At 40.5% G+C, this 10555-nt stretch overlaps 1 protein-coding gene across 1 annotated transcript; it reads right to left on the bottom strand.

Annotated features, from left to right (window-relative positions):
- Positions 1 to 466: 466 nt before the first annotated feature.
- LOC134674761 (histone deacetylase 3) lies at positions 467 to 10423 on the bottom strand. The gene is made up of 7 exons (XM_063532893.1): positions 9941 to 10423; positions 6733 to 6921; positions 6258 to 6532; positions 4789 to 4976; positions 3996 to 4136; positions 3355 to 3464; positions 467 to 729 (listed from the first exon to the last, which is right to left on the bottom strand). Exons 1-7 carry the CDS (start codon positions 10179 to 10181, stop codon positions 572 to 574), a joined length of 1302 nt encoding a protein of 433 aa, XP_063388963.1. The 5' UTR covers positions 10182 to 10423; the 3' UTR covers positions 467 to 571.
- Between the last annotated feature and the right edge of the window lie 132 nt (positions 10424 to 10555).

The following is a 10555-nucleotide window of genomic DNA, read 5'->3' as shown; positions in this document are numbered from 1 at the left end:
TCAAATCTTCTGGAGACAAATGGATTTTGATGTTTGAGAAGATTTTTTTAAACTCTTCTGGGTAGAGACCGTCTTCAAGTAATATATTGTACAGTAGGTATATTTACAGTAACTTCTTCTTGTAGTGTGTGTGTCACGTAGCGCCGCTGTCGCTCGTTGCGGCCGGCTGCTATGGCTCCTCCTTAACGACGGCCTCCTTGTCGTGGTCGGTGTCGCCGTCGTAGAACTCGTTTTTAGGCTCCACCATCTTTTCCTCTTCGTCTTTTCATATTTAAGTTACTATATATATTACATTATCAGGAAGCTTAAAAAAATGTCGTTAACCCCCTCAAACAATGTAGAACTAAAAAATAACCTATCCTATTCATTGATAGCGCTTCCATTTCTTTTTTTTTTAACCATCTAAAAATCTTCCGAAGACAAATGCATTTATATAGATTTTTAAGACTTTTTTAAAGCCCTCCGGATAGATATTAGTATCTTCGACTAATATTGTACGGTATATTCACAGTAACTTCTTCTTGTAGTGTGTGTGTCACGTAGCGCCGCTGTCGCTCGTTGCGGCCGGCTGCTATGGTTCCTCCTTAACGACGGCCTCCTTGTCGTGGTCGGTGTCGCCGTCGTAGAACTCATTTTTGGGCTCCACCATCTTGTCGGAGTCCTCTTGGCTGATGCGGATGTCGGGGTCCGGTTCGTCTTTGATCTTGTAGTCTTCAGGGAAGAAGTCGCCTGAAACAGATTACCACATAATAAATCGTCAGGTGACAAGCAAAAGTCACTAATTACTAAAAAAAAATAAACAAAAATCGACCTTCTTGTAGTACGAATATGGTTCACTATGGCTATGAACTTATGGTGGTACTTAGTGACTTTTGCTTGTCACCCGGCGAAATAGTACTACCTTACAGATAAACTGCCCAGTGGCGGTACTTCCATACAAGCCCAAAAGCCGGGCTTGCCTTAGTTGCCTTACCGAAATTGCGTAGTGATAAGATCAATAATCAATATAGATTATTTTTATACCGCGCGCCAAATGAACCCGTTTTATTAAATTCAAGCAACAGCGCGCGGACCGCGGCGCCAGCGTGTTGCAAAATTTTGCCGTGGTGGCGCCTCGTCCGCGCGAAAGAAATCAGGCGTAGAATGTTCTAGCTATCCTGCTCGCACTCGTTGGCTTGCAACCGGGCTTGCTTTTTCGTCCCGCTCTAGGCGCTCTTAGCCTACAAACCGCCATAGAACGATGTAACTATTTGTTGGCATGTATAGCAATTTTATATGGCGATTTAAGCCTGGCTTTTGGTGTGAAGTTAGCTGCACAAGTTCGCACGGGCACGCGTTTACTTCAAGTGTATTATTATTTAGTCGAGTCGGAAGTAACGAAAGCTCAATTTATTTAAGTGAATTTGAATTAAGTAGTGAATGTGGATTTGTTTGTTTGTTGTGACGTTTATAAGTGTTAACAATTGATGAAGTTGTTCCTTGTGACGGTATGAGATGCGTCCACGTATCACTCAACGAAGGCAAGGTAACATCGTTAAACTTTGTAGAAAAACGGGATATCATGTCAGCGCCAAAACCAACACCAGACTTGTGTATTCTAAGAAAAGTCAGTCGCATTAAGAGAACATTTTGTACAGCCGTTTACAAAACACAAGGATTATTGGTTTACTCCAATTAAGGTGTAATTAGAGTAACAGAGAAAGAAGGTAGGCCCTCTGATATGTTTGTAAAATTCTATCTAGTAGTTATAGTAGTACCTAGTATGTCCTGTGCGCTTTGATACTCGTAGCTCGCCGCGATACTTACGCTAGCAAATTCATTCATTCTTCATTTGAGTTCAAACTGTTCAAAGTGAGATTGGACATTTATTACGAAAACATATCTTTCGGCTTGCCTTACTCCGAAACCGTAGGCACGCCACTGAAACTACCTACAAAGCCGAAGTTTGACAGCGATTCAGGTACGAATCATGCTGTCCCTTATGGCCCTATCCCCAGTATGGCACTATTCCTTTCGGCTATTTAGGGTTGTCAAAATTGTCATCCAACCTCCAACCAACCAACCAACTCGATCATCTGATTGATCGATCGATCTGATTGTGTTGGCTCGCGAGCCAACCCGGTACCCGCGCCATTGCGCATTGCGCGCGGCTGCCTCGCGAGCCAATGTTCGATAGTTTGCCGCGCAATATGGAGACAGGCCTATACGTACTTCGTTATAGTTTCTAAGTACTGCTTACTATAGGCATGTTGACAATTTTTTAGAACTGTATTCATTTTATAGATAGACACGTAATAATTACAAAAAAAATATTTAAAATTTTTATTCATTAATAAAATTTTAAACACTAAATAGAGCTTAATTAGTTTAGTGTTTAAAGTTTGAGCCTAAACGCTCCAAGCTGTCACGTGACGTCACAAACAGATAAATAAACAAACTGCTGCCAAAATGTCAGTCCTAGCGTAGATCAAAAGCTGTAGTATTTAATTTATCTCTCTTTCTAAAATATAAGTATTACGTAAACATATAAACTAAAATAATGAATAACAAGTTTTACATGTCTTATGCAGTGCCTATGTGTAAAAGAACAACAATCAAGACCCTAGAGTATAAAACAAATATTTGTTGCATGATACTTGCGTTGCAGTTACGAATTTTGACTTGAATGATATTGTTAATTGCGCACTATACATATGTATACATATTACGTTCAGCGATGATAAAAACATTTCAAAAATGAATCACAATAACTGATTTCATATAAAAACACTTACAGTTACAATTTAAGAGGAATTATTATGATAAAACTAAAATTTTGAATGTAAATATAGCGGGCGCAGATATAACTTTTTAAATTTTATTTTTTTTGTTTCCGACAGCCAACGTGGCAATGATAGTTCCATTCAGCCAAATTATTAAAAATATTTTGGTGAAATATCGTATTATATAACATTTTATTTATTTAATAACAAATAAATATATACTTTATGTCATGTAATAATATTTTTTGTACGTAATAAATGTCTATTGTCGAAATAAAAAATATATACAGTTTTTGAACATCCAAACTCTTTGGTGGTGTCGTATGGATTACGGTCAGGTTTGACGACTTGTCTGTGGTGTTTCTCATGTCATGACGTCACGCGCTCCGATTGGCGTTTACAGTCACGTGATACTGGGCATTATTATAAATACTTTTGATTATTTTATATTAATTTATACGCATATTTACACTTGCAAAATATGATATTCAGCATTCTAATATTCCCTGCTATGGTAAAAACATAACATGTTATATATTCGCGATTCATGTCAACATGCCTATTGGAATAACCCCAATTTTATTGTAATTACCTGGCACATGTGACATCTGGACGGCGGGCGAGTGCTGGCACATCCTGAGATTGTCATACGTGTACTTCGTTATAGCTTCTAAATATTGCTTGCTGTTGGCATTGTTCGTACTGAAAGTAAAAACAAAATTATAGGTACAGGAAAACAGAGGCAAGACAACATCCACATTGGTACTGGATCTTTTTTCTCCCTTGTTTATTACCACCAACGATGTTATATAATTACTGAAATCGACCCACGGGTCTCGGAGTAATCGGTGAACATACATAAAAAAAAACATAGCCACAACCGAACACAGAACCTCCTCCTATGAAATTGAAGTCGATTCAAAAATTATAGAAAGTAAATATACTTATACATAAGGACCACAAAAAATACTTCTATATTTATTTTATTACCTACAAATGAATCTGTTTTTGATGATTAATCTCGTTAGCACGTGCACATTTCTCACTTGTCTAATCGCGACTAAAGGCAACTTGTACAATTTGTACAAGTTAAGCGCTTCAATTTTGGGCACGCCTATAACCAGTTGCAGTTCGGCTAATTTGGGGTTCCAGTTTAAGAAAACTCGGTGAGAAAAACCTACTAGCTAGACAATCCTAACATCTCGTAAGAAATTCCTGAAATTCGACTCATACCTGCTAATCTCTGGATGAAGCTGGAAGTCAGGCGCGAACAGCTCCAAGTATTCCGTCAGAGGGAGCTCGTTGGAGATGTTCTCGTCGACCAGAAGGGAGGTCTCGTACGTCCAGCAGCGAGCTACGTTTCGGAGTGTGTACCTGAAAAACACGTGTTATAGCAGGCGAGGCTCACTCCGCGATTTCGTCGCGTCGCTATAAAGTACATGCGGCCTACATCAATTTTGGTGTCTAGCCATAGTAGTTGCCGCGCAACGCTACGGAATGGACGCTTGCTCGCGCTTGCGCCACCTAGTGGTCATATCTCTCGTAACAGTCACGTTTTGTTAGAGAGAATAGAGAGTGAACCTTCTGCACCTAGTACTATCTATAATATAATTTATTCTGTGGCTATAGGTATGGAGGGATTGTTACCACTATCATTTTTGAAACAAAATAAGTCGTCGAAGAACATCGGCAGATCGGCGAAGTAGAATATTGCTTTTGGTGGATTGGAATGACGAATGACACTGTGGACGTCATTTTACTTATATACAGGGTGGCTAAAAAATAAAATAACTCCATTCCCGTTGCCTGGGAGGTTTTGGGATTATACTGAGCAACTTTTACTACGGGACCAATCACGAAATCGCGAAAATAAATTTGGCTGTTTTATACATTTTGGCTGGTCCAGTCTCTATGGGAGGGTATTTTTTATTCCCGATTTTGGGGTTGGTTCCATAGTCGTGGCAACGGGAATGCAGTTATTTTTTAGCCAACTTGTATGTATGATGGTATTGCCGATGAAACTTACCCGCCACCACCAACAACTAGCGTAGGCACGTTCAAAGTCTTCACAAAGTTGACGCACTCCCCGTGGCCCTTAGTAGATAGAGAGAAGCACCCCAACCGGTCGCCTGCCAGAGAATCCGCACCGCACTGTAGCACGATGGCAGTGGGACGGTAGAACTCCATTACGCTGGATATCACTGGTTTGAATACCTGGAAATAATTGTGAGGTGGGGATTAAGATAAACAACTGCTTGCTATGATGTTAATGTAATGCGCGTCAAATTATATACGAGTATGTGCAGCCTTATATACTCTAACACATCCATTCTCAAAGTGTGTTCCGCGGAACCCTAGGGTTCCGCAAAGCCTCTGTTGGGGTTCCGCGAACACACTTGTAATAATAAGAAAAAACCAATAGGTATATCTGGTCGACAGTGACGAACGATAATATTTAATTTGGGGTTCCGTCAAATATTTCGCTTTCCAAAAGGGTTCCGTCAGCAAAAAAGTTTGAGAACCGCTGCTCTAACACTGTATATGCGTGGGTAAGGCACACACTACACCTTCCCTCCTGGAGAAAAAAAATGATTACTGTACCTAAACAGAAAAGCGATAATCTATTTTTTTATAAAAAAAAATTATATAAGAAAAGAAAGCAAACGAAATGTAATAAAGGCCGCACTGGCAGGGTCGCCATGTGAAGTGGAGATTAAGACAAAGAACTGCTTGCTATGATATTGGTATAATGCGCGTCAAATGATACATGAGCAGCCTTATATGTATACTCTAGCACTGTATATGGGTAAGGCACACACTACCTAATATTTCTTAATAGAAACTTATAGTTCGTTTTTTTTAGCATTAGAAATAACTTGCAAGAAGGTAAGCGATCTAGACATATCTTTTAATTGAAAAACGCTTTTTTAAAAATCAAAAACTATTACTTATGAAAGCAGGAGAATGTAAATGATCCTATTAGATTCATCATGGTTACATATTCGCCGTAACTTATTTTTAAAATGTGTTATTCAATTAAAAGACACATCAAGATTGTTTACCTTATTTCTAATGCTAAAAAAAAACGAACTATAGGTGGAATAGAAAACAAATAGAAAATTCGAATTGAATTGTGATGTGGTGAGTCATACACTCATGGCCTATTTGCTAAATAAATGTTTGAGTATTTATCACTACACCGTATAAAACAAAGTCCCCAGCCGTGTCTGTCTGTTTCTATGTTTGTTCGCGATAAACTCAGAAACTACTGAACGATTTTCATGCGGTTTTCACCTATCAATAGAGTAATTCTTGAGGAAGGTTTAGGTGTACAATTTGTTAACATGCGCTAAGCCGGGGCGGGTCAATAGTTATTTATATTTTTATTCACTCGCTTCTTTGCGTTTTGATATCACGCGAACTAATCCTCATTGATTGACTAAAAATAACGTAATTTAAACCGTAAAATATAAAGCATATCTATCAAAAACTCACCATAACATAACTCTGATCATCTATCCCTTCTTTCAACGGCACATTGACCGAGTAATACCTCCCACTCTCAGCCCCGATCTCATACATGTCTCCGGTCCCAGGGAAAAAGTAGTTCCCATACTTATGGAAACTGACGGTCATCACTCGGTCAGTCAGGTAGAATGCCTCCTGGACCCCGTCTCCATGGTGGACGTCTATGTCAATGTATAGTACTCTAGGATGGTATTTTAGGAGCTCCAATATTGCTATGACAATGTCGTTTACATAGCAGAATCCTGAAATAGTTAAAAGACGGGTCAGTAAAAGTTTGACAACTTAATATCATTAAGAACTCGAAAACAATTCAAATCTTTGTACAGAAACTATACAATAATTTGAAAAAGACAGATAATGACAAACGATTAGTAGCTAATTGATGTTTGTAGCATGTTTATGAATAAGGGGAAATCTCTGTATGTGTAAAAATGTGACGTACCAGAAGGTTCAAACTTCTTAGCATGATGAAGACCACCGGACCAGTTAATGGCAATGTCACAGGCATTATTGTTAAGCTTCATAGCACCTTCTAGAGATGCGCCTGTGTACATGGAGCAGAAATCGAACAGCCCGTCGAAGACTGGGCAGTCATCTCCAACATTGTAGTGGAGCAAGTCTTTTGAATAGCCTAGAATAAAAGTAAAATATTTGAAAAACTGTAGCTCAACATGATTTTATACGCCTAATTAAACAGACTCCTGTTCAGAAGTGGTTAAAAAATTGGCTATGTCACCCATTCCATAAAGACACCCAATATATAAAAAAATTCTAAATAGTTCCATCATTAGGTGGAACATACATAACAACAGTAGACTACTAGATCAGAATCATGCAGTGAAAATAGAAGTGAATGGCTACTATACAAATTCAATTATATTTAAAACTGTGGAAAAGTTGTACTCAAAATTGTAATCTGTAGATATTTTTTTCCATACAGCTAGTTGTTAAAATAAATTTCTATTTATATGACTTAATTTAATTTATATATATTTTAAATACTTCATTTAACATTTAATAATAATAATAATAAGCCCGCAGGGCAGCTTGTGGCGAGCTGTTGGGGAGTAACGACCCCACGGACCCGAGTGCTCCCGAGAGTCGGTCAGGGTCTCCGTCTCCGGCGTGTCTTCTTCGGCCGGAGTGGACCCCAAGGGGACCCGCAGGACTCTCAGCTCTGGCTTGCCTTCATTGGCCGTCCAGAGAGGAGTCGTTAGAGCTATATGCTCCAGGGGTGGAAGTGAAAGATGCATAAGACGCGAGTTGGCACAGTGGCTGGTAACAGCCACTGGGTAGAAAGCGGCGCACACCTCTCGACACCCCTGAGCCGCTTACACCAGTGTTGCTCCTGGTCGTCTTTACAACGACAGTTTCAGGGGCCCACCTAGTTAGTGGCAAGTCACCGCCTGCCTCGATAACGTGTAGAAGCATTGTTATGGCAGGTGACCGGACCTATCTGCAATAGCCCAATCTTTTGACCAGCCAAATTTCAACACCATAACCGGCACTCTTCTCCACTGTATTTACAATAGCTCCTATGCCAGCTGGGACCGATTTACGGGTATCTATTTGTACCCGTGAATGGGTTCTAGCTGGTGTATTACATAACATCAAACTTGTCTTATTAAAGGGCCTCTGTGCTGTTGGCTTCGGCCCCACGCATGCCTCCCAAAGGTCCGGGACCCCATGGTCCCGAGATATGGAAAGACATACAAATAATAATAATAATAAGCCCGCAGGGCAGCTTGTGGCGAGCTGTTGGGGAGTAACGACCCCACGGACCCGAGTGCTCCCGAGTCGGTCAGGGTCTCCGTCTCCGGCGTGTCTTCATCGGTCGGAGTGGACCCCAAGGGGACCCGCAGGACTCTCAGCTCTGGCTTGCCTTCATTGGCCGTCCAGAGAGGAGTCGTTAGAGCTATATGCTCCAGGGGTGGAAGTGAAAGATGCATAAGACGCGAGTTGGCACAGTGGCTGTTAACAGCCACTGGGTAGAAAGCGGCGCACACCTCTCGACACCCCTGAGCCGCTCACACCGATGTTGCTCCTGGTCGTCTTCGCGACGGCAGTTTCAGGGGCCCATCTAGTCGGCGGCAAGTCACCACCTGCCTCGATAACGTGTGTTAGCATTGTTATGGCAGGTGTCCGAACTCTTTACAATAGCCCAGTCTCATTGTCCACCCAAACTTCAATCCATAGACCGGTATACTATTCACTTTTGCTACAATAGTCCCAATGCCTGCTGCGACCGGTTCATGGGTGTCTATTGTTGCGCCTGTGAACGGGTTCCAGCAGGCGTTCTACATGATATTAAAGCTCTCCAAGGGGCCTCTACGTGTTGGATCTGTGTCCCCACGCAAGCCTATCAAAAAAACCGGGATTATAGGCCCGTGATATCCAGAAGGAGATACAAAATAATAATAATAATAATATATTTATTTATTTCCTTTGAGTACAATTTTAACCTTACAACATGTTGTTCGTGAGAGTAGGAAACGATTCCTCCGTACTAGTAAAAACTGTATGACGGCAGGAAGCACCACCTCTCCCGGATCACATTTAATCTAACTAAGTCTAGACGCAGTATACATAGCATTTATGCTTTACTAAATATAAATATATGTAGCATTATAAAAGATAAAGAAAGAAAAAAAAAACATAACAAATGATAAGGGAAGTAAGTGTTTATGTGTATGTGTGTGTGTGTGTGTGTGTGTGTGTGTGTGTGTGTGTGTGTGTGTGTGTGTGTGTGTGTGTGTGTGTGTGTGTGTGTTATCACCAGTGAGATTCTAAAGACTAAGAAGGATAAATGGATGTATATATGTAATATATGAGGGAAGCACAACGTATATACAAAAATATGAAGTAAAATATATCAAGCGTTGCATGAACTGATGGTTTAAGTTTTAGGAGGAAAATAATATTTTTAAAAGTTTAGGCATTATTCAAGTCAGTGTTTTTCTATTTATGTTTTTTATTTGTAATTAATTAGGTTTAGACAGAAATTTTTAGAAGTCGTTCAGTTTCCTCGTAATCATATAATTTCAAAAAAGAGGTAACGGCCACTTTACACCATTTATGTATGTATAATATCATTGCAATCATGTATGTATAACATTATAAGAAATATTAAATTACATAAATTACTAAAAGACATAAATAGGAATATAAAACTAAAACTAACTACAATTAAAATAATTAAAACTAAAAATTAAAAATACCTATCAAAATTTGGTGCCCTCGGGAGGGTGCCCAACACGCAGGCAGCGTTCCCGCGCTGGATTGCGATGGCAATTCGCTGTGCGAGAAAGCTGCCCGCGCGGGGGTCACCCGTTGCCTCCCTCAACCTTTTCCCAAGCTCCTTAAGGAGCATGTGTGCGCCTCTGCCCCACGAACCAAGTGTCTCGACGCCAAATGCAACGAATTCGTATAGGGCGCCGAGACAGCTGTACTTGGCTACCTTTAGACGCTCCCGGGTGTCCGCCGCCGCGCCAGCACGCCTGCTGGTCGATGGGACGTAGGACGCCGCTAACGTGTCAGCGCAAGTGGCGTCCCATACCAACGCACGACCCATCTTCTAGTTGTTTGTACATCATGTGGTGGCGACCCTCAGTCATGACGAAGAATTGTGTTTGTATGTAAACAATACTCACTCTGTATATTTTGCGGCGTAACATTGGACAGAAACTCTATGTAGTCCTCACTGTGAAACCGGCACATGTCATGCGCACTTGCCCTATACGGCTTGTATACCTGCATTTTCTTATGCAGCCCGTACTTTAACACCAAACTATGCGTAACAGAAAGTCTGTGAGGCTTCATCGGGTGCCCCGGCCCGTAGTGGAAGTTCCCCACGTCCGCATTGTAGAAATAAGCAACCCTACGGCTACTCATATCGGATAAATAAATACGTACTCCTTCAAAATCAAAATAATGCCAAGAACTAATGCGATCACTACTAAGCGTTTGGTTAGATGGATGTCACCTAGCATGCTTCAGGCATTTTTAGATTTGTAGAATTTTACAATACACATTTTAATACTTAATTGATAGAATATTAATTGTTTAGAGCTGTTATTTACTCGTAATTGCAGCAAAATAACTGCACTACACTATCCTGCCTACATGACATGACAGCCATGACAGAACAGATAAAGTAGACTAAACATCATCATTCAGTTGCGTTCACATTTCAAATGACAAACAATTTATCCCTAGCCGTGAGTTGTAAGGTCTATGGAGCCCTTAATATATTTAAAGCCATAGCA

This window comes from Cydia fagiglandana, chromosome 20, assembly GCF_963556715.1.
Source record: "Cydia fagiglandana chromosome 20, ilCydFagi1.1, whole genome shotgun sequence".
In the NCBI taxonomy this organism is placed as follows: Eukaryota; Metazoa; Arthropoda; class Insecta; order Lepidoptera; family Tortricidae; genus Cydia; species Cydia fagiglandana.
The sequence above is the reverse complement of the archived record's forward strand: the minus strand, read 5'-3'. Positions and strand labels throughout refer to the sequence as shown.

Coding starts and splice junctions, on each gene's coding strand:
- LOC134674761 (XM_063532893.1), bottom strand. CDS start 10,181: ATGAGTAGCCGTAGGGTTGCTTATTTCTACAATGCGGACGTGGGGAAC. Junction 4,977..6,257: donor ATGATCAGAGTTATGTTATG/GTGAGTTTTTGA, acceptor AATTATTTCCAG/GTATTCAAACCAGTGATATC. Junction 3,465..3,995: donor CTTCATCCAGAGATTAGCAG/GTATGAGTCGAA, acceptor TTTTACTTTCAG/TACGAACAATGCCAACAGCA.